We start from the raw sequence: 24,744 nt of genomic DNA, 5'->3' as shown, positions 1-24,744 counted from the left end.
CCCGCTGTCCCGCACGGGGCTGCGTCTCCCTCCCCGCACCCCCCCCCGCCCCCCGCTGTCCCGCACGGGGCTGCGTCTCCCTCCCCGCACCCCCCCCCCCCCCGCTGTCCCGCACGGGGCTGCGTCTGCCTCCCCGCACACCCCCCCCCCGCTACCCCGCACGGGGCTGCGTCTGCCTCCCCGCACACCCCCCCCCCGCTACCCCGCACGGGGCTGCGTCTGCCTGCCCGCACCCCGCGCTCTCCTGCGCTCCCCCGACCGCGGGCGGTACCGGGCCCAATGCCCGGGGCAGGGGCGCTCAGAGCCGCAGCGCCCGCGCCCGGCCGAGGCCCGGAGCAGACAGCCCGTCCCGCATCACGACAGCAGCGCACGCCCTTAAGAGCTGGGGGTGGGTTTTTGGGTGGTTTTCTGTTGTTTTTTTTTTTTTCCTTTTAAATCAGCTTTATTTTTCTAACTGTTATTTCAATTTCCCATAGCACCTTGGCAATGTCAAAAACAAATACAAATACATGTATTATCATTTTAACATTTAAAGCATGAACCTACTTTACACAATTCCGTTTCGGACAGTTTCGACGACAGGAAGATACCAGAACAGACAGAGTATAGAAGCCAGAGAGGTTGCTTTTCTCTCCTTTCGCTGCAGCCCTACCACTTTGAAGAGAGATCGTAAATGCCAAGGGGAAGCTGGATTCATCCGGGAGGAACAAGATGGCTGTAGTAACTTGAGCTCAATATATTATCTGAATAGTTTGTATTCTATAAAAATTAGAACAAAAACCATTTATGCACAGTCTGTTTACATTTGAAGTTGCATTTTTGGAAACTGTATCCATAACCGAAGCTCCATAAAAATAAACCTCTGGTTCTTAAATATAAAACTTTAAAGTTGTTACAGGTTAGGTTGCAGATGGATTTTTCAGAAATAAGTCGCTTTAACTCCGTTTCAAGTCCTCCCAACTGTACATTAAAAAAGAGACTCTCAACCTCTTGAAGTGCCTGCACTAAAGGCACGCGAGAGAAGAGCCAACCAAAAACTACAACAAACCAAAATCATGTACCATCCTAAAGGAAGCTCAGACTATATGTAATATATACACACAAAGAAGAGCATGATAAATCATTCAGATTAATGGCAACAACCTTATGTTTCAGAAGGAAATATCAAAATTAGAAACAAAAATTCTATTGCATATCTGTAGTAATCAAGGATTTACAAAAAAAAAAAAAAAAAAAACCACAACTTATCAGAAGCAATTTCCCCCCGAAGTGCATTTCTGTTGCATCGTCTGTAACACAATGGCGCGTTTTACAAATTTAAAATATCATCTGTACATACCAGATATTTGACCCCCGGTGAACGTTCACCCGGGTAACAGTAAAAATAGCGGACATCTGCAAGACAATTAAGCTGATATTGACGAAGTAGTAAGGCCATAGCTATTTAACTACAGTAAAGCATTGATTAAGTCACTTATTTGCTACTGATCTGCCACAGTATCATCTTTCTCTTCTGGTTAATAGAGGGGGTTACGTGTTGTTGGGGGGTTTTTTTTGGTGTTTTGTTTTTTTTTTTTTTTAACTTTTTTTTTTTTTTAAACCTACTGCTAAAACTGCACCATCATACTAGGCTAAGTGCCAGGCTAACTTTTCTTAAAAAAAAAAAAAAAAAAAAAGGAAAAAAAAAAGATAGCAGGAATGTAAGATACTATAAAACTAATTTAATTTTAGAAATCAAAAGAAAACACTTTTTGCACTTTTAATTTTACTATCACATGCAAATAGTTACTTCTCTTTTCACTCTCCAGCAGAAGTACAAGAGAGCGGCCTCGTCTTTTCCACGCACAATAATTTGGAAAAGAACTTAACCGGGGAAGTATACTTCTGTAGCGAACAAAAGTCAACAAAATCTGAAAACAAGTCACAGTTCCTAAACCCGAGAGTTACGTGTGATTTGCACCTTCTAGTATTTAATATGAGCAGAGTAGGAAAATTTGTCTTTACGTCATGTGCTAAGCTACCAAGGAACCACGGAGAGCTGCCGTCACTTGAGGTGCACGCTGAACACCGCCGCTGAACACGCGACGGCTTTCCTCTGCAGATAAACAACACAACTCCCGTGCAATCACTGAGCTGCACCGGCAGCGGGTCAGGCTCCCAAACCATCGCCCCGTCCCCGTCGCCCCCGCTCCGTCAGAACAAGAAATCCCGCTGGGCAGAGACACAGCGGCCTGCCCAAGCCCAGCCGGGGGTGAGGACGCAGCAGCTAGCCCAGCTAAGTTACGTGTTTGCCGTGCAACACGAGTACTGCAGGAGAGCTCGCACACAGAACCACGGTTTTCACAGCCTTTAGATTTACTTGGTTATTTCCCCCCACGTACAAAAGCTTAGAAAGGAAAAAACCCCAAACCACAGTTATAAATGGCAGTGGGGGAGGGGGCAGAAGGGAAACGCTAATGTTAAATCCTTTCACGCAAGTATTAAATAAATAATCACGAGCGCCCTAGTCTGATAAAAGTTTGAAGATGCTGGAAAAAGCCAACAGGTTTCCAGACTTGTTTGCATACGCTGTACAAGAGCCACGACCTGCTGCTGGAAAACGCACCCCCAGGACACAGCGCATCCTTTCCACGGCCCAGTTTTCCCAGTCACCTTACAAGAAAGGCTGAACTGCAGTTACTGGTTTCCACGTCTAACACATGACGAAGTTACATTTCACAACTGTTAAAAATGCCGACACCTTCGGCACTACGCGGTTACTCTGTGCACCGCACCGAGAGCCTGCGGGGACCAGAATTAGCGGGCCGCCTTCACCACGGCGGCACGAGATCAGCATCCGCACAAGCCTCTTCCCAAATAACTCTTCCTCGGAACAGCGAGTGCTGAGGGCAGCCACGGGCATCCCGACGCTTACTCGGCTCTGCAACGACAGCGCACGGCTATCCTAAATATCCGTGACTATCATACAGGTTCATCTGTTCCAGTTTGACTGCAGTCATTGTTTCTAGCCTTTAAAATGATTAAAAATCAACTTTGAATCCATTGCATTGCAGAACTTTAACACTTTTAAATATTTAAACCTCTCTATCGTTCCAACAAACGTAGCATTACCAAAATAAACGGCGGAGGGCTCTGTAAGCATCCCTAAACTGTAGACGTGATCAACGATTTTTTTTTACTAAATTAAAAAAAAACCTCCCAAACCCAGTACAGGTAGTTCAAAAGTGAACGATGATTTTGGTTTTTTTTTATATATATGTATGTATATATATATAACATGCGTAGAAATGAACAGTTAACTGCATAAATACATTATATCGTGTTATGAATCAAATCAAAGCAATTGCCAAGCTGAATAATAAGTTAGAGAAATGACAACTCTGGCTTTATATATATATTTATAAAAATAGATATGAGTGTTCTCAAAGCAGTTGATAGAGAATGCCTACTGAGTAAGAAGTCGCCAAGGGTTATCTGGCTAAGAAATCAGAAGATGAAAATTTTCACAGTTATTTTAACTGCCACTTACATTCATTCTAATGGCAACACTAGCATATATTACTAAGATGTTTACGGTATATATCACAATTGAATTTTCCAGTGTTCACAACTTACAACTTTAAATTTGTACACTTGCTAGTCACTAAAAAAAAAATAAAATTAAAAAAATAATAATAAAAAAAAAAAAGGTGTGATTCTTACTGCTGGAAGCTACTTTTCCCTAACACTTTATACAGAACTTTGAACCCTGGCATGCTGATTTTGGCCGACGAACGCACTGAATTTTCCTATTTCGGTCATTATGGTAATCACCTCGAAACTTAACCACTTACTGCACAATAGTGTTGCAAATTTAGCCAGCACAGGGCTAGGCAAGATGCTACCTTTCAAGTACCTTCTCTGAAGATGAGGGGTTTTGTTTAACTCCTTACCTTTAGCTCCACTTTAAACATTTAAAAAGAGTCAGTTGCTACTACATCAGCTGTAAACAATGAGTTCCCAGTACAGAAACCCTGATTTCTAGCAGACAGCATCCCATACCCTACTCCAGAACACAAAGATAGGTCAGTACACAGAAAGCCCAGCCACCTCGCGAAAGAGACGCCAGTTTAACCCTGGTGCGGCACACAGAACTCCGTGCCCGGAGTTCCCGTACGCAAGGCAGAATTCCACATCTGCAGCTGGAATTCCAGGCTCTTTACTTGTGAATCTAACATCAAGTACGGTGTAGCCACCCATCGATCCTATACCGGGCCTGCCTCAGGAAAACATACCAAGATAACGGCACAAAACTCTGTAATAAAGAGATCAGAGAAAGTAATAAGCAAGGAGAAAACAAAATAAAACAAAAACCAACAAACCTAAGAAGTTGCCCTCAAAAGTAGATGAGGAAAAAGGGCAAATTAAAAATTCTGACATGCTCCCTTCTGCCTCCTTCCAATTGCATTTAGAAGACAATTTTTGCTGTCCATGTGCTCTGATCTACAGTCCAGTATCCTGTAAAAATTATAGTTTACAAAGCTTGCTGAATGAATTATTAGTAAGGTCAAGAGACTATACTTCAAGCTGGAAACACACAGTTTACTACAGTAGTACATTCAGTTTTCACCATCAGTGACTAAGCCACGACAACAGCATCCGGCTGCACTCGTTCCACTCACACGCCGACCAAGCGCCTCAGCTGCAGACACGCTCTGCAATGCAAGGCCATCAACGGCAGACACATCGTCCGACGAGCCAAGTGTTAAATAGGTTAAAAAAAGTTCTAATTTTACAGAAATGCTCATTTTTCAAAAATAATATTCTCTTATCCTTTTCCTCCTACACTGAGGGACAGGTTAATTTGTCAATTCATATTCTTTCACTTTGTCAAAACGCTAGTTTCACAACCCCAAAACTGATTTCAAGCAGGAAACTCTCTGCAAATTAAAAACAAAAATACAAAAATTATAATCTCTGTATTTATATTGATTGGAATCCTCCAGCATTTGTGAAATCACTTCTAGAGATGAATTTTGGGACCCTCCACAACTTCTCCGCACAAGCCACGCTCCAGTTCAGTATTCCCCTTCATGAACACTTCTTTCTCACAGTCTCCTTTGCTGCTTATTAGTCCACAGCTCAAATTAAATAGAGAATAATTGGCTGGACAAGCGTTACTTTGGTGACCGGGGTGGCACATACTGCTCCTTGCCGATACGTCGAGGTGCTCCCTGAGGCGACGATCTGCGTCCGAATTGGCGTCTCTGTTCCCTGATTTTCCCAGCAGCTCCCCTGGGAGGCCCGTTGCCTCGGAACCCAGAATAATCCTTCATTCGACCTTCGACCTTGTCGTGAGCCTTCTCCGCGGCCTTCTCAGGTGTGCCATTTTCTTCATTTTTGGCAGGGGGAACTATGTTGGTGCGATGTTCCCTAAGAGGCTGAACAGGAACTGGAGGAGGCTCCTTTGGGGGCTTCTGGCAAACTTCAGCATAACTTAGCTTGCGTGGCTCCTTTGGGACCAAGGGAGAAGAGCAAGGTTTACGTACCAGAACAACCAGGCTACGCTCTTCCAGACTATCCCAGGCACACCACCAAGCACACGTACAGCAAGCAATCACACCACGGCTGTGGCAAACCGCACAAGAGAACGTCCCCGGTGCTACATCAGCACATCCAAGAGAAAGCTCCCCACATTCCCCGCTCCGGGCCTTACCTGCGCCACCAAAGCAGGAGCTGCACTTGCGTTGGTGGAAGGTGAAGTGGTATTTGTCCTTGGTGGCTTTGCAGCGCTGACAGGAGAGACAGACACCGGTGGGGAAGCGTGGCTCGTAGCATCCTTCTGAGCAGACACTTCTTCTGGTTTGCTGTCTGGCTCAACCGTGCTGTTAAATCAAGAACAATTTAACATTAAAACCTACTAAGGCAGAAATTAATGCCTGAGAAAGTATTTTATTTCTTTGAAGTCACGATTGCCGTTTTTTGCAGAACAGGATGGTTCCAGCCATTACCACCACGATTTCTCATTTCCATCCTGCGGCCTATAGAGAAGCTGCCCACCACAGGCATTACTGCCGCTTTGCCAGACACCAGCTAGAGTCTCTGCTAGAACACGCAAATCTTAGATATTCTCAGTTCAAATAATCTGCATACCTTAACGCCACAGCTTCACTCTGACTCGGTGGACTCACACTTGTCACAGGCTGCTGGACAGTGCTGTGCGTCTGTTCTTCCTGAGCAGGAGCTGGACAGCTGGGCAGCAAATCTTTGCTCTCCTGTACAGAAAGCACAAGTTGCAAAACACGGGAAGATGACAGGTGTGCTGAAATTGCTCCTCAATATGCCAGTCCATGACATCCGAGAAGCGGGATATCTCCAAAGGCTGCTCAAGTCCCGATCACTGCATTCTACTTATTTTGGAGCATCGCCTTTAAAGCGAGCACCCTTTTTACGGGCAAAACAAGTAATGGACGAAGTGAAAAGCAAGGCTGTGTCACCTGGGTTATCAATGTCACCAGCTCAAATACCAGACTCACCTGGAAGCAGCCCTTGCCTACACCGCACACAAACTGTTCCTACTTCAACAGCCAGCGCTCCTCATTTGCCTGCTTTATTCTAAAACAGTACTGAGCTTAAAATAGTGTAATTAGAGAAGCTTCAGCTAAATACTCGCAAAAAGCCAAGGAAATCCAACAACAGAAGGACAAAAAAATGCAGTATTATATTAACACGGTATGATGCTTGGGCTTGAAGCATTCTAATGCACGGCGCTAATACAAATCGGTTCTTTAAGCAGGGGAGAAGGGAGACACAGACAGTACATCCAGATCATGCATGCCAGCGACAAGGGCAGGTACCTTTTCCTTGCAGACTCCTTTAACGATATCGGACATCCTGCTCTCCAGCACAGGCTCTCCTGGTATTTTTGCTGTGCTGCCAGGCAAAGGTGGGAAATTTGATGCTAGCAAGTCAAACTTTGGTGTCTGAGTCTTTGTTTCTGCTGAAGGCTGAGGTCTCTAGAGAAGGAACATACCCATTAATAGAGCCGTAACACCCAGCATTAAAAGCACTGAGCGAGTGCTAGGGAATTTCCTAGAAACACTGAATACCCACAGCGTTATCCGAGAATTTAAGGACTATGTCATTCCTTCAATAAATGCAAATTGCACTTTGCACAACTCCCGCAATAAGGGAAGTGGGACTTACTGAAACCCGGTCATCTTCTCGTCTCCTCCGACCTCTGAAAACGTTCCTCCTTTAAAGGGAAAAAAAAAAAGTCAGTAAGTGCATTCATCCAGCTGAAGTGCACACTCATCTGCACAAAGGGGAACCTGTGGCAGGGGATTTACAGCAGCCTCCTGATGTTTCTCAGGACACAGTTCTGGGATGTTCTCCGTCTTCAGGAGGGGTCAAAGCTCTTACACTCTTGGAACACAGCCAACAGGGGAAACAGTTTTGCTTTTCTCTCCTCGTGGAGGAGGTACCCTACAGCACTGTATCTGAACAAGCACAGTGACAATCAGACTATAATATTATCGAATAGTACACTATAATTTTATAGTAGTAAATTTGTTCATCTGAGTTCTCACATATCTGTCTTGGTCGCTTACATTTCAGTGTCTAAACCCTGAATTAACAGATAAAAGATAAAACCAGTTGATCTTACAGTGTTTAGGAGCATCAAATTCCCTAACCAAGGATTTGCTTACGGCAATACAAATACTTCAGCAGCCATTTTAATTCTGGGGACAAACTAGGCAGTTATTATGAAATAAAGACACCTCACTATCTTACTGCAAGGTGTTTGTCAGAATAACTAACAGCTGTACTGTCAAGCGTGAAGCATTCGTGCTCCTAGTTAATATTTATCACGCCTGGTTTATTTAAATGTTCATTTTGTCCTGGTCAGTCTTTACAGACATCTCTCTTGTGCCAATGGTTGATGGTGCTTGGCTCACACAAGTCATCTGAACCTCCAGCACCGTGTCCCCACTGCTCTGTTGTGTTACAGCAAAAAGCAGCACACACAGTTCTTTACCTGCCCCTGCCAACGCCGTAATCTCCATTCTGCTCCATCTGCGCGGTAGGAGAATCCTTCTGGGAATACCCTTGGTCTTGGTGCCCAGCTAACGTACTGTTATGCCGCTCCATAACAAAATTCCTTGAGTTGGTTCTGTTTAGTGGTCCGTCCCCCACTGGCACGGCAGTGACGACAGCTGGACCCTCCACAGCATGTTCCGAGCTGTTAGACGACCGGAAGTGGGGCTTCACGCTGCAGGACACAGGGCAGCAGCTGTGTCATCCAGAGTTTAAAGAACAAGATGCAAAACTACCACCAACTACAGTTAATTTGTAGCTGACAAGAAAGAAGGAGGTCAGAAAGTACCGAAACTCCATCAGAAAAGTTGTTCCTATGTACATTTGTCAAGAACAAAGAAACTGTCCGTCCTTACCTCCATCTACTCCTCTTATTACAGTTTTCCTGCAACCTCCCCTCCTGTCAAATGTTGCCATTTGAAGAAAATATCAAAATCACTGCCCAACACATACCAGGGGCGTGGGGGCGGGGTGGGGGGGACAAAAACTGAACCAACCAACAAAAAACCCCTAAAACCTAGGGGTGCTAGAGGAGCCAGAAGAACCCGAAGAAGGATTCTTCATTTGTTTGGGCCTGCAGCACAGGCACAGGGTGTTGGAAAGTGATCTGGAGAACTAAGCCTGAGGAACAAACTCATCTGGCCACAAGCAAAGAAACTGAACTGAAACAGAAAGCCAGGAGTAGGTGATGAACGGGCTGAAAAGAACAGGGGAGCTAAGGCTAGGGTAGCTGAGAGCCCATCCTCCCAAGAGCTTGAAAAGCTAGGATCTTAATCTCCCTGTTCCTGTTATCAAACACCCACAACGCTGACTCGGCAGTTTACAATACCCCAGACATCTTACCCAGTTATTGATTATTCAGCATTAAAGCTGTATTTCCTTCAAACACAGACGCAGCTGTGCAAGCTCAGTGTTTCTGTGAGTTAAGGCACAGGGACTTAAACGCAGAATTCCCCAGAAAAACTCTGACCTACCGTAACTTGGAACAGTTTTCTGGAGCAGCATTCAGGTGCCTTAGACTATTTGCCGCTTCTGCGCCTCACTGTCTTTTCCTCGCAGCACCAACCAGCTTGGGCAAGCGAGGCAAAGAGCTTAAGCTATATCTTTCTCTGGTCAACCCGGCACATCTCACAGGACAGAAGGGGGATTTTGCATGCTTATTGTTTTTAAATAATCTCATCATAACATTCCATGCAATCATAAGAAATTCTCCTACCGCCAGACAAAGTATGATTCCTGTCCAGGAACAGCTAACTTGGCTACAGGATCTCTTAACAGAGTAATCAAGGAGCAGCCTCCAGGCTGAAGAGAGTCCTTTCTTTCAACAGAGCATAAATCATGCAGCTTTTGGTTTCTCTACGCTAAGTGAACATGGAAAGGCATGTTGCAGATGTCACAGGCCCTAGACTGCCTAACAGAGGTAGTTTCCTTCCAGCTTCCTTCAATAAACTTGTTCTCTCCCACTTGGTCGGAGAACTTAAGTTGGGAGGAAAAGAAAGCAAAATAGGAGAATTTAACGGAAGACAAATCATCATTCGTTAGCACTCAATCAGAACAGCAGTAACTGATGTGGCTGTACCAGCAGCACTCCTCCCTCTGCTCAGCCCCTGTGCTATTTTAAAAGTCAACTCTGCCACTGTCTCATGGCCTTCTCCATAGCCTTGCAACTAACAGCTGGAAGTTTTGCAGCGTTTCGTATGTAACCAGAAAGCAGAGCAAAAAATCACCTTTTAATAGCGCAATTTTGAGTGGTAAAATTAACCTGCTTTGCCAAAGACATTTTAAGTTACCTTTTAGATGGTTGGGTAGAAAAATATCAATTTAATCAATATCAGCACTGAGGTTTCTGTTACAAAGACTCAATATTCCTTTCCCACAGGGACATTGAAACAAATCAGGGCAAAATAAATATGACAGGCTTAAACAAATGTTTAGCTACAGAGAAAAATCCAACACTTAACTATTAACAAAAACTATTAAACAAATCAAGTTTAATGAGCCAGGACAGAAACCCAAAAGCAGCAGCTGGATGAACCTCTATGAACGAACTCTTCTGCAGTTCAAGAGAAGATACGCAGAACAAAGATTAATTCATACTTCACAGCTTCAAGAAGCATTAAGAACCAGTTTTAAGGCCCCAGTAACGTTAAGTTTTCCATCATAAAAAACCATAGGGAGAAGGAAGCAAGCTAAGTTCTTCCATTTTGTTCAATTTGCTCTTAAAATGCAAGATTCTCAAGTCGTTGCTGAGCCCTCAGATCTCATAATCTTACCCGTCACTGAGAAGGCCACAATCTTGTCTGGGCAGAAGAGCAAAGCAGAAAAGACAAGGAAAGATAAGGAAGAAAAAAACAGCAGAGAGAAGGAGAGGTGATGTGAGAGAGCAAAAAGAAGGAAAAGCATGAAGTGCAGGCTGCCCAGACAATCGACTGTTGGACCTGTTCTCTCTTAGCGCGATACTTGATCATCACGGGGCCAAACCATTGAGGCTGTGCCTCACTGTCACCTTCCTGTCTGGAAGGGAACCCTGCTGAAGCATAACTGACGAAGATTTATTACCACAAAAACAAAGCTTTGTGCTGGCACAAAGGCTGAGCAAGATGGGCAGGAAAGATATGACAACCAAGACAGACCAGCAGAACCTGTACACACTTGACCCTAAAGCTGTAACTTCACAATGACTGCAGTTTCACAAACGAAAGTCTCAACATATCCAAGAGAGTTTTAAAAGCTTAAGGATTATACAGACATTCTACAGGGCAGCAGCGAACATTTCAGTATGTTAATATTTGGGTACATACAATTCTTGTACAGTTTCAGCATTCATATTTCTGACAGGTTCTACATACAGAGTTTTATAGGCCTTAAGTTCGGGAACAATTCAAGGGAAAAAAAAAAAAACCAACACCTTTACAAAAAGATCTCAGCTGGGAGCTGGGCAGCTATAAGTGAATCAGCTAGTAGAGTCACACTGTCAGCTTCATAGCCCGTCTTGAAACTCTGCTGAGTCATCACAGACTGAATTCCAAGGTTCACCTTCTGCCAACAGCCACAAACCTTAACCGATGGTACCGACAGTTGTCAACCAATTTCTCAAACAGGATAAAAAGCAATTCCCATGCTACCAGCCCGCATGCTGAATACGGTGAAGAGCTTGCAAATAACACAGCTTCCACCCACACAAACAGATTACTACTCCACTGTATTTACAGAGTCCTGCTCCAGCAAATACAAAGCTGTTTCCTCCTCCCCAGTGTTTATATCCGAGTCCTTACAGTTATTAGGGAAGATGGGGATAAAGCAAATAAATTATAGCAACAGGTTCAGCACCAAGCAGCATACAGCAGTCAGGGCATGCAACTCAGCTGCGTAAACTGAATGGCTCTCTGCAAGACTAATCACACAACAGGAAAAGCTTACGTTTGTGCTGCAGGAGTTTATAATCTGCGTATAACACACACAATTAGAAGCATTACCTTAAGAGGAAGTTATTTATTTGTCTGCAGAAATTCCCCTGAGGCTTTTAAAGGAGTTACCTTTGCTTTCTCCAGCACATGTCCATTATTTTAGGATCTTAAGCTGCCACCTTGATTTTATTTTATAAATCAAGTTGAAAAACATCATACATATTTGATAAACAAAATAAGTAACCTAGTCCCATCAGAAGCTGCTGCATTTTACAAGGGCAAGGAACACTTCAGGTTCTCAACACTGTAAGTTCTCAGAGAGCAAACAACTGACAGAGCTATCTTACCGATTTCTATGGAATGGGCGACCTATACTCAGAGAAGCAGCATTTGTTTTATATGATCCTGGTGTATTAAAGCCATTCACAAATCCACCGTTAGGAAAGGGGGCCTGCAACAGACAGAACAGTCTCAACGGCTGAACTAAAAACAAAAACATTTGCAGGTTTATGAGATCAGCTTCGGCAGTTATTCATCCAGACTTGTACTCTTACGCTGGGCTGCCGTATCTAGCGTGTCGTAAACTTACCCCTAAAGCAAACGCCCCACCAAGTTAACAGCCTGCACATCTACTTTAGCATCAGAGTCCTCCCGTTCCCGGAAGGGACAAAGCCCTTCCAGTAACACCAGCTACCGGATAACGGAATTTCACATGGCAGTCAATGGTGAGACACACAGCCTCTCTGACAGTTTTTCTTTATCAGGTCCACGACACAACATTAAGTATCATAAAATAGAGGGATCTGACTACAAAACCTGTGCGTTCTACAGCTGAAAAGCCCACTGACCCTATTGATTTGTTAGCCAACACTTACTGGTTAACAGTAATAATTATGGCTGATGTTTTGGGCTAGCTCCTCTCATTTTCATCAGCTGCTACTTACCAGTGGCGTTTCAAAGTAAGATGCAGGATTTGGAGACCACGTCTGAGGCACGATGCTGTAAATAGAGTACTGCTGAGGACTATATACAGGCTGCATAAACAGTGGGGAGGCAAACTGTGCTTGTGTTTGAACTGGCTGAGTATAGACACTGGAATCCACTACCCGGTAACCATTCTTAGCAAAAAAGGTGTTGATGGCTTTTATCCTTGCCTGCAAGATACCAAATCACATCACACAGTTGGGAGAAAAGGAGAAGCAGAACATGAAATCTTTCTTGCCTAACGAAATTAGAGCAGAGGGGATGTGAAGAGGAAGTAGGCTGATTACCGCTTACAAATAAAAACTGATAAAAATCAATACAGATTACATTATGAAGAGTGTGCTAAAGGGAAGGGGGGACACGTCGCTTCAGCTGGAGAATCTGTCAAGTTTAAGATAAACACCACTTTCTATAGCAGTTAACTGTGCAAGTTCCAATTTTGACAGCTCCTCTCACAGCACAAACAGCTTACTACAGCCTTATTTGTAGAGCAGTTAACTCCAGCTAGAGACTCATGGTGGCAAGCGTCCCTCTCCTGAGCTCCGCACACCCAGATTCTGGGGGAAGCGGAGAAAGGAAGACGAACCAGGAATGTATTTCACACCTCATGGGAAGCAGCACTGCGAACAACTAGCAGCCGCTGAACGGTAATTTTTCAAAGCTACCCATGACCTCATTCAAGTTAACAGCCTACAGAGCAAGTGTAACGAACAACCCCACTGCCTGTTCCGCAGCTCCCCCCTCCCCGCCATAAACACCCGCTATCATTCAAACGGAGACAACGCATAATTCAATTCAAACAGAAACCTCATATAAAGCAGCCTTACCATTACTGGCTTGCCCTGAAAGGTTTTCACTTCCTCCCTTAAGTATTTAAATGCCTGCACATACAAAAAAGATTAACATTAGAATATCTTGACAAAATTGTACTTTTCAAAGGATATGACACGATTTAACATGAACGTGTAGCAATGTGCTTCCCTTGCAGCCCAGCTAAACTAACGCTTCAAATTCAGGAATGTCAGTTATGGCTGGAAAGTATCGAGGCAAGAGGCAGATAGGGGAATTATAACCCTACAATCTCTCAGCTTCTTTCTCTATTAACTAGAATTTGCCAATAACCCTTTAAAATAACAAAAGGAAGATCAGTAAATAAACATTTATTTTAGTTACAGGAGGCATGTGCGCAATTCCCTTCAGCAGGGGAAGTATTAATAACAAAATGGAGATGTCATGAACAGCTGAAGGCAGCCTTACCTGTTGCGCATCTGTATCCGACTGGAATGTAACGTACCAGTTGTTGTTGTGAGCGAACTCACAGCTTATCACTTTGGGGCAGTTTTCATTTTTAAACAGAGCCTTCACTTCCTAGGAGAGAGAAAAAGTCAGGCAGTTAAGGGGACCTAGCTCCAAGCTGTAAACCGAAAGCTAAACCAGTAAAAGTTTATGCTCCAGCTCCTCAGCTGCGATTTTCCCCTAACTAGAGATGTTATTTTATTCCCTCAACAGGTCTGCCAGACGCCAGATTATGCTCTACCTGTTTCTGAACCCAAGAATACTAGTCCAGCCTCCTGAGCTTCCCAAGCACTGGTGACATTTCTATACGAAAGAGGCAGCAAAAACGTGGCTTTAGATCAGAAGAGTCATTTAGACAAGAACGATTCTAAGAAATATTTCTAAATCAAGGTAACCTAACAGTTTTGCAGTAATCAGATTTTAAAGAGGGCAAAGCAGCTGCTCAGTATTTGCATTAAAAGAACTAATTAAAAATGGAGTAGACAAACACCCTGTGTTACAACTTTAAAAAACAAAGAACTAAATCATTCTGTTAGCCAAATATCTGCAGGAATTTTATTATCCTCCCTTCTCTGAACATAATGAGCTCAGCTCACACTGGGTCACAATGAATGAGAAATGTTTAGTAACATTTCTTGCTGCCAAAACAACCATCTGACTTCAAGAAAAGTTACTGCTGTGACAAAAATTCAGCCTGAGTTCCAAGCTATGTCCTGGACTTACTTTATTTTTGGATCTGAAAGGAGACCAGCTCAAACTTCCTTCCAGACAAGCCTAGCTAGCTCAATTTTTGCTGGGAAAAAGAAGTTTACTATAGAGCACTCTAATATACTTTTAAATAATGGGAAGGTACAACAATGACAGTAAGTTTTTGCTCTGGCTTTTTTTTTTTTTTTTACAATATATCCAGGCAGAAAAAATTGCTTACACAGTTTCCAGGAAAAATATCTGTGCTTAATCAAATCAAATATCAGCTGACCTTTCAAGCAACACTTCCCACTGCTGTTTGAAGCACTCTGATACCTTCCGTAAACATCAACAGACTTTAATTTTTTTCTTTCCTGTTCATTTACCTCTATAGGTGTTGTTTCAGGGATCTCACGGAGAATGATAATACATCTTTTATGGTTTGGTCTTACTTTCTCTCCTCTCTCATCCACTTGTACCATAGGAGAAGCTAAAATTAAAATATAAAAGTCAGCTTAAATTGGACATTGTGCACTGCAAAACATCTCAGCAGTAATAGACTCCGTAACAAAGAACTGCGATAGACTGCTTAAGAAACCAGATTCCTCGAATTAAGGGTGAAGGACTGTTCATCTGCCAGTCTGTTAGACCTTCAGCACATGTAAGCTGTTTATCTGATGCTGCCTCCATCTACAGCTCGGGTATCTAAAGCTCAGTCCCAAATTCAATTCACTCCCAGCTCAAATTCAACTAAGAGGATATAAAAACATTCACAGACAGAGCCCTAATAGGAAAAGTTCAAGTAAGAGGAGGGAAATCAAGTCAGAATAAAGACTCAACGAGTTCACTTACAACTGTTTCCACAAGAAGCAGTGTGCAGAATCAGCGCAGTATAGTGCGCCAAAAGAATTCTAGCTAACTTTCTAATAAGCTGTTTCTAGTTTTATCATTTCTAGTAAACTTTTGCACTGAATCAGAAGACTAGGTTTACTCCCAGAATAAGACTTTCACTGCTAACAATATCTTAGAATGGCCTCTTACTGGGGCGGATTTAAGCAGTTTATTATAAAGTATAATTAGAATCCAGGAGTTTGGAACAGCCACTTATTCAGTCATCTCTGCAGAACGAGGTTCCTGTCACCATTTACCAGAACAATATGCTATAGCCAGCTAAGAGAGCAATACACTTCTCTAGAGCAGGGAAGGACTCTTTGTTCTACTAATACAGACGCCAAACACCACGACTTACATCTCAAAACTTCAAGAATAAGGTCCATATCAGTTGTCAGCTTCTTGATACCTTCCATGTTGGCAATTGTCCATATCGGAACAAACTGATCACTATCCATTTGAGACATCAAGTAGAGATCCTTTGAAAGATTCTCACTAAAAAGACATAAGTTCACTGTTTTACAAAAATCCTGAATTGTATTTACAGAAGCCTCAAAACAACAAGATAACTGCAGGCTTAAATGTTCACCAATACCATTCACTGCTAACTCTAGCCAAGATGTACCCAGATTTTCTCTCCTGGAAAAAATCCTAGCAGATCAACACAAAGCAGAAGATAATTTAAAAACTGAATGAAATTTACAGTGCCCTGCATGTTAGTTTGCAAAAAGGATCTTGACAAAGACATCTCTTCTGCTAACACACAGCTAAATTATCTCAGCATCTTACAACTGTGAAGCAGAAAGCCACACTGAATTCTCATTAAAGGAGAAGATTGCACAGACAGGACTGAAGCAGCTGAGAGGCACCACAGCTGAAAGGATGAAAGTACTACAGTACTTTAGCAAACCTTGTTCCACATCACAAACTCTCTCACTCACCGTCAACATTTCTACGAAGATGACAGCACACATCAAGCCAAAAAAGGGAAAAAATTATCAACGATTTTAATAAAGGGTTTATACAAAGTTAAATTAACTGTACCGTACCGTGAAAAGCAGAACTCAAGTTGTTTTTTCAAGCATTCTCTAATGTCTTCTGTGGACACAGTGGAGCTGCCTTCACCTAAAAGTTACCACGTTCACCATCAGACCTTAGTTTCACAGTGAGAATACAATGCAAGAAGATATATTGTACAATAAAAGAATGAACCCTTCTGGGTAAGCCCAAGAGGAAAAGGTCGTGAGGCACGCTTAAAGACCAGCACACTACACATTCTCAAAACTACTTAGATCCCACAGTTTTCACCTACTCGGCCAAGTGCTATGGCTCGCTTGGATCTTCTTGAATATGTATTGAATGGAACATTCCAACATCCCACTCAGGATTTACAAGTCACATCGTATCTGTAGCAGACTTCAGAGGATTACAGATACAGACAGCGGCATTCTAACTTGAATACTCACCAGACACTTCATAGATTTGGTATCCAAGATCTTCAGTTGCGAGGACAATTCCATTTGCAGATGCTTCATCAACTCCCGTGCCATTTCTTGTGGCTTCACAAGACGGGGAATACATCACTTCATATTGCTTGCAGCTATCCTCGGAAATCTCTATGTTACCTGGCAAAAGAACCTATCATCAGCAGAAAATTTACTACAGACTTCAGAATACTTTCGGATTGCAAAAATGTGGCCACCAACAAGTAGAGTATCTGGGCTTAAAACAAATACTCAAGAATACTGTAACTAAAAGCATCTAGATTTCATCTATGTTTCTTAGACTTTCAGTGTCTACTTTGTATTGGCTAGCACTTTCTACCTCCGCAATTTCAGAAAGATCTTCTGGTTTGCACTAGGGCCTCAGGGGTAAGTAGATAACAGGACCATGAAATCATAAGATCCCCAAAAGTGGCAGAGGATGTAAAAAACAGGCTTTCCATCTGAAAACATTTAAACAAAGATCCTACAAACAAAGCACTAAAATAGCTTACATCACTTCTTCAACACATTACATGATCCTTATTTACTAACAGGCTCAGGAGCATCTAGCGATTGTTATAAAACACAGTGGAATGACACTGAAATTGTCCAGTCTCTTGTTCAGGACACCTCACCTCAGTCGTCGCCACAGCTGCTTAAGATAGAAACAAGTACCGTTTCAGTTTAATCCGACAGTCAGAAAAGGAGATGGTTCCAAAAAAGTCAGCTGCTCTGCTAGATCTTTTCCACACTAGCGATGAATCCACTAAAAATATACTTTGAGAAGAGATACTATTCAACTACTTACATTAGAAATTACTTAAAAGCAAAACACTGTATTTGGAAAAAATTGCCTTGACTTTTCCAGCAGCATAACTCTGCCACGATTGCTTCACTTTGTTATGAAGAGACAAATGAGTTTCTCTCAGCCAGTGCACAAACTCAGTACTCTCTCTTCACTTCTGCTGACTTACCAGAAACTTTTGACAGAGCCACACAGACTGAATCCTCCCTTCTTTATCCCTAACTTTTCCTAAATCTTTTTTCCAGTGAATCTTCTGCATCCTGCTTAAGAGGCCTCTGCCGTATTTTGAGCAAGCTCAGCTAAACAATTGGCTCCGCATCCACTCTAACGCAAATCAGAAGAGTCACACCGTTGGAGTGTTTCGTTCTGGACAACAGGACTGACCACGTGGTAAGAATGGAAAATGGGGACTGAAATGGAACACAGACTGAACTGAAAGGAGCTAGCCATAGATGCGTTGCAGTTTCTATTCCAGCACAAATGATGCTCTCTAGCAGTTCTCGGCAGCACCCCAGTGATCTACGGGGATTGTAGGTGGCCCTCAGATCTTATCTTCCCGTTCACAGGGTCAAGCGTATACTAAAGTGCAGCAATGGCGAACAAGACAAGTCATTAATCCATTTCTACACATTTAGCACCTTGTTTCCCTCTTAGCGCGTTACTCAGTCATCACCGGGCCCCTTGATCCCGTTACCTGCTGAAGTATTCTGTCCTAGCGCAGCTCGGCACACCTTCTTGAATCCCTAAACCAAAGCCCACCGGTCAGACCTACAACCTCTACTGCCTTCTCACATTCATTCCACACTTGTTGCTAAATCAGCACTAACAACCTCAAGGACAAGAGCAAGAGGTTGCCTCTCACTGCTGAACTCCCTTCCCTAGCAAGGGACGTATCCCAGCTGGTGTTTCCACACGGGCCCGTGACATCTCACCCTCGGTATGAGTCCCTTGTGCAGCCGCTGCTTCTTGCCACGAGTGCTCCGCGCCATTTGTTGGTGGCACAGGCTCACCGCTCCCTTGCGGTACTTCTTGCCACACTTTTGCGTTAGGGTTTAAGCCAGCACCTTTCGATGTTACCTGCTGAAGAAATCAGAACACTTTCGTTAGGAAAAATAATCCAAAGATGCTTTAGAAGACAAGCCAGGCAATGTAGGTGAATTTAGTGACTTTCTATAGAGTTCCACATCTCAAGTGTCTAACCAGCTACTAAGCACCTATGTGATTTTTCATTAATCAAAACAGGAAAATCCTTGGCATTTTCCAAGTATTTCATTTCTACCTCATTAGAAGTGTTGCCTTCAACCTCTCTTTATTGACATCCAACAGCAGCAGCAGAGGAAGCAGCTAGCCGTCAAGGACTCTGGTAACTCATAAGCTTTTAAAGACTTGACTGTCATAATGCTCCAGTCCCCTTTCACCAGAAAGGGAAATTTTCCCTCCTCCAGACCCCTTCCTAGAAAGGAAGGTAAGAAAAACATATTTCAAGGAGAAGAAACTAATGACTTACCCAATTAGTGACACCTACACTAACCAAGCATCACCAACGCTATGCCAGGATTCCTCACGAACTCACCCGAGCACTATGTGATTCTCCCATGAGTTTACCTACACCTTACACGCATCAATGTACACTAACGATTTCCTTAAACATACAGCCAAGGAAATTAACATTTTTGGAGTGCCAAGACAAACATAGGCACCATCACAGCCTGCTGGGGGTGGGGAACAGGCTCTTCTCACTTTGGGACTGGGCAGCAAGGACCATAATTAGAATAAGAGGGTAAACAACGAGACAGACAGGAGAAACTGCTGGATTCCAGCCTGGAACTTGACACGGATAAACACTTATTTCTACAGCAGAAGATGGTGCCCTTCAAAGCCCCTTTCCGAGAGCTGCTCAGAAGCTCAGAGGCATTTGGGTAAGGAGTCCAATAATCCAGCAACAGCGCAGAGGATAAGAATTGTAATGGCTTTCACTCTATCATGATAAAACTCCTTCCACACAGACAAGTAAACTACGCTTTTGCAAAAATTCTACTCCCAAGAATTCCTAACACCCTACAAGCAACTGATACAGTTTCTTCAGACATTGAACGATAGTCCACTCATGCCATTTGCTTGAATTTAAAAGGTGAAAGCCATTAATCCTAGCTCGTATCTCACAAATAAGGAAGTTTGATATTTCAGTGGCCAGCCTCCTGGATTCTGAAATTAAGGAGTGGCTTACTACCAGGCCTCAAACATAAAGCAAAAGGATAAGGAAGCAGTTGCAACAGCTTTGGAGATAATTCCTCACCAAGGTCACACCTATTTCTAAAGCTATTTGCTACAAGGACAAGCCCGAATTCAGCAACAAAAAGCCTCCAAACATTGGAGAGATTCAACACAATCACAAGAGAAGGTAAAACAAAGATCACAATTTTGGCAAGGACTTCTTCAGGATTCAAAATCCCCCGTGCACAACCGATTTTACCCACATAGCAACAGAGTTTTCCTCCTTTTGTTAATCTTACCAAAAGATTATAGCTGGAAACAGAAAGAAGAAGTAGAAACAGTTCAGTGTGAAAGGACACACGTGTATTTCCCTTCTGAGTTTTCAGAGCAGTTGTTCTCCAACAAAACAGCTTTAGAAGAAAACCTGGTAACCTGTTGCACTTACATAGCCTCACTGTTGATGTAGTTCAGCAAGTTCAAAACTGAACTCTGCTCAGCTGCTGGTCACTCCCGCGGTGCAGCACACCCGCTAGCGTGGGCACCTGCTCAAGAACTGAAAACCAGCAGAGTCCATTTCCTTGAACTTACTTTTCATCAAAGCAAAAAGGACAAAACACATCCAGACAATGATTCATTATTTTATAAAAATACACACCGCCTCACTACCTTACGCCTTTGAGGTTAGCATTTAGCTCAAGCTGAAAGTAATTTTAAGGAATAAATATGATTAAGTGAAACCGAAACACTCTAGGGAGATTACTACATTCCTGGAGGTGATCAGAAGTAAAAAGCAACTCTGAGTATGGCAGATGACGTTACTCACTTTAGCAAACACTGAAAGACACAGGTGCTAACATGGAAGTTCAGAAATCACAAGTCCAAGTGAAAAGTGCTAAGAAACTAAATAGGTTCAGGCTGATAAAGCAATGAATGGACCTATTAATACAACAGCTGAAAGATTCACCGGAAACAGAGCCCGGGCTACTTCCTCTTTGTTCTAGAAACACTTAATGACATCTAATGCAACTCTGCAAGACCCAGCCCTGATGTCATGCATCTTAACAGCCAGACACCACGGACTCCGAGAGGACAAAAAGTCCCTCATTTACATAAGCTTTTTAAAAATACAGTCTGCCATGCTCCAGGAGCAGCGCCACTCCGTTCTGGCAAGCGGCTCTTCTGAAGAGAAGGCCAAAACATCCATTCTTGCTTATTTAACGGAGGCTAACAAATACCGAGCCCATTTGATTGGCTGCAGAACAATCCTCCCAGTCGCTATCAGGAACTTTCATGACGAGGTTAAAGCTTTACAGAGTTACAAAGGTTAGGAACACTCGCTGGTATCCACGAGCTGACAAAGCTGTCCTCCACAGCAGAGCTTCCCCCTAGTTCCCTTTACTTTCAGCAAGCGCAGATCAAAGATTCTCTCCTAGCAGTTCCTCAAAATTGACGATCGAAGCATCTGTCTCGTTTTGAAAGGACGGCAAAGAATATTTTTCTTATTGTAACAGTCTAAATTACATTTCACAGATTCAACTGAATCAACAAAACCTAAAGTACTCGGAGCTTCTTTTAAAGCATTGTATTTAATAGTAATTCAAATTATCCTGCAACCAAGATCTTAACGCTGAGCTTGTGACAGGTTTCCCGGAGCAGACTGACTCTTTAAAAGGGAATCTAAGTGAAATACCTAGAAGGGAATTTAATAAAACTTGTGAGGTGAGAATCTAAACATTTTCCAGAAGTGGAAATGTAAGCAAAGGGAAAAAACCGAAGGTCAGCAAAGAGAAGCCTTGTGCTGGCTGGGGCACACGACAAGCACGCATCTGCAGCGGACTCAGACACACGCCAGCGCAGCTACCTGCCACCTCCTCAAAGCCTATCCAGGCTGTGAAGCAAACAAAACAAGGACAGCAACACGCACAACTCCTCTGGAACTGACTGCAGGATCTCGCGTAACAACAGTTCAGCAGTCTGAACGTCCCAGGTAATTCTCAAAACACACGTTAACTCTAACGGTCTCAAGAGTTACTCCCACTGAAAGCAGCATGTTTTTTTCATTAGCCAGTCCCAGCACCCCACAACTCAGGGTGCCGCCTCCGTCCCTTGGTAAAGCAAACGCACAGTTGTGCCGTACGAAGATGGTACCACCCTCACTTGTTTCACTGGTGCCCATCACTTCTGCATGAACAGGGACAATTTGGAGGGTTTATGACCTAGAGGGAAGCAGGAAGCCTCACCTGCTAAGAAAGAGGGCCAGCAATACTCAGTGCTTCACACAGTGCTGGCTTTCTAGCTAGGAAACATCGCTAGCGATAACTAGGGCAGCGTTTCACCCACCTGAAATGCACAGATTTCAATTTTCCCAATACTTTACTAACACACTGAATTAGGAACACATACCCAACTGGCCAAAATCCAAAGCAGGCACAGCAAGCCATTATCAATTACATTTTTCACAATGCATTTAACAACATTCCCAATGCTCCTTAATTATCAACTGTTAACAGCACGCTGGTCCTGGCAGCAAGTGAAAAACAAGACCTATCCCAAACATTCAGGAGTGAAAACCAGCATCAGCCTTGCATTCCCTCACCGCAGCAAGTTTTTTTTGAGTTAAAAGATACTAAAGGAAAACAGAATTCCACCACGCACACTGTGGAGGAATCAGTTCACAACCACCACGTGCACACTTCAGTTAAGGCTAAAATATAACGCCGATAGCTGAAGCAAGTCAGCTGATCCTCCCAAGAGCTTCAGGACCTGTAACACAATCTAGTTCTGCACCTTATTTTTCAGGCAACCCCAAAGATCCTGAGATAAAAGCCGCTGTCTGCTTCTAAACATCCGACTACGGCATTTCGGAACGCCTGCTCAAGTTCCTTGTCCTGGGAGTGAAAAGGTACCTTCAGAAAGTCCAGACTCTCCTCGGGAACTCAAAATTAAACATTATTGATACCTCCTGAATGAAGATCACAGAAACTAACCGGCAACGCTATCAGCAGAAGAAAAAGGAGGAGATCAAAGCAACCAAAGTCAAGTTAGTTCTTTAAAAGGATTCACTAAACACCCGGACACGCGCTGCCTGGCTTCACAGGCTCCCGATTTGTTTCGGCTCCCTTTGAGCAGCCCGAGCCCCATCCACAACACAACCGCTCCGTGTCACCGCTGCGGGTTCCGGAACCTGCCTCGCACGCCTGCTGCTCGGAGGGGCCACCTCTGTCTCGCAGGCTCAGCTCCTCTCCGCCGCACTTGGCTTCGGACGAGGTTGGCTGCTCGCAGCTCCTGGCTGCGGTCATCGGGCTGCAGCTCCGATTAGCTTCAACAGTTCCTCTTCAAGTTAAACACTGCAAAACCAAATTCTTAAGACCTGTCATGCTGCGTTCACGACATCTTGTTTTCCTCTCAGTGCAAGTCAAGTAACATTCAGTTCAGAACTGAGGCAATCTGTTTAAGAAAGAGAAAGCGTTTCCCAAATCTTTTTATTTAGACATTCTTAACTGTGGAACATATTTTGGTACTCGTGTAAAAGACCACACCACACCTGAACTGAATACGCCATTAGCAATTACCTGCCTTCCTTCGGTTGTGTCTTAATTAACCCAGCGGCTGTTTGCTTTGGATACTTTTTGGACAAAACTTCTGCAAAGTCCAAAGCAGCAGCACAGCTGCTCGGGTTTGTCCAGCAAATGCTAAAAACGCTTCACCGAATCCCCAAAAACGCCGTTAACAGGTGAAGCACCGGCCCAGGCAGCGGCTGCAGACCCAGGCCCGAGCCGAGCGCGCTGCCCACCGCCCATCCTGCCGCGCCAAGCGTTCGTGTGGCGCAGGGACGGACACAGCGAGACGCCTGCCCCCCCCCGCGCCCTCCCGGGTGACCTCCACGCCCGGGCCGACCGCGCTCGCAGCCGCCGCGCTCCGAGCCCCCACAGGGCCCCCAGCCCCGCTCAGAAACGCCAGGGCTGCTCGGCCGGCCGCGCCTTCCCCCATACCGACATAAATCACGCCCCTCCATCACCCCCGGGTATTTAATTAACGTACTTAAGGCAGACGCCGCGGGCGGGCCGCGCCGCCGCTCCTAGGCCCAGTCCAAAGCGCCGGCGCGCAGCCCCGCGGGGCGGCCGTGTGCTACCGCGGGGCGCCGGGCCGGGCCCGCCCCGCCGGTACGGCCGCGCTCCCCCCCCCGGGCGCAGGAGGCCCCGCCAGTTCCTGCCGCCGCCGAGCAAGGCTGGCGCGGCGGCCCCGGCCGCCCCAGGGCCCGCGCCGCGCGTAACCTTCACGGCAGGCCGCGGCGCGGCGGCGGCTCCCCCGGAAGGTCACCGCGCTGCCTTTCACCCCCGCCACGCCGAGGCCCCGGCACCGGCGGAACCTTCCAGAGGGCCGAGCCCCCCCCTCTCCCCGCCCGCCGGGCCCGCTGCCCCCGGATTTGCTGTGTCAGCCCCGTCCCCTCCCCCCCACGCCCCCCCCCCCCCCCCCGGCGCGGCGCGGCCGGCGGCGCGGAGCGGCGTGCGCGGCCTCCCGCCACATGGCCCGGCCCCGCGCCACGCCGCCGCGCCTCACCTCCACGAACAGCAGCATCCTGCCGCCCGCGCCCAGGCCGGCGGGCCCGCGATCCCCGCCACGCTCCCCGCTGCCCGGCGGCGGCCGCGCCAGCGCCAGCGATAAGGACGCCCGGGCTCCGCCTCCGGCTGCTGCCGCCAGGGCCCGGCCCCCTCCCTCCCTCCCTCCACCGCCTCTTCCGGAGCACAGCCAGCGCTTCCGGGGCACGGGCGGGGCCGGGCCGGCCCATTCCCCGCGCGTGGTGGGGGGAGAGGTGGGGGGGCAGGCGGTGGAAGCACTCCGCCAGGGGGCGCGGCGGCTGCACCACTGCGCGGCGGCGGGGGGGGCGGAGCGGGCGGGG

The 24,744-nt window shown here is 45.2% G+C and overlaps 1 protein-coding gene across 6 annotated transcripts; it reads right to left on the bottom strand.

Moving 5' to 3' along the window:
* Positions 1–404: 404 nt before the first annotated feature.
* LARP4 (La ribonucleoprotein 4) lies at positions 405–24,525 on the bottom strand. Of its 6 annotated transcripts, none has more exons than XM_086768806.1 (17): positions 24,405–24,512; positions 23,033–23,291; positions 18,563–18,710; positions 16,808–16,966; positions 16,391–16,466; positions 15,700–15,836; positions 14,837–14,940; positions 13,725–13,835; positions 13,295–13,348; positions 12,428–12,637; positions 11,831–11,934; positions 8,018–8,251; positions 7,186–7,234; positions 6,837–6,995; positions 6,133–6,254; positions 5,696–5,864; positions 405–5,492 (listed from the first exon to the last, which is right to left on the bottom strand). In XM_086768806.1, the coding sequence occupies exons 2-17, from the start codon at positions 23,141–23,143 to the stop codon at positions 5,157–5,159; spliced, it is 2,283 nt and encodes a 760-aa protein (XP_086624932.1). In that variant the 5' UTR covers positions 23,144–23,291; positions 24,405–24,512; the 3' UTR covers positions 405–5,156. The 6 variants fall into 6 exon arrangements, with proteins under 6 accessions (XP_086624932.1, XP_086624934.1, XP_086624936.1 ...); XM_086768808.1 differs by having other exon boundaries at positions 18,563–18,707; XM_086768810.1 differs by having other exon boundaries at positions 23,215–23,291.
* Between the last annotated feature and the right edge of the window lie 219 nt (positions 24,526–24,744).

The sequence above is a fragment of the Chlamydotis macqueenii genome, chromosome 29 (genome assembly GCF_036417535.1).
Source record: "Chlamydotis macqueenii isolate bChlMac1 chromosome 29, bChlMac1.mat, whole genome shotgun sequence".
NCBI classification, from domain to species: domain Eukaryota; kingdom Metazoa; phylum Chordata; class Aves; order Otidiformes; family Otididae; genus Chlamydotis; species Chlamydotis macqueenii.
Note: the sequence above shows the minus strand (reverse complement) of the source record. Positions and strands in the feature narration are given on the sequence as shown.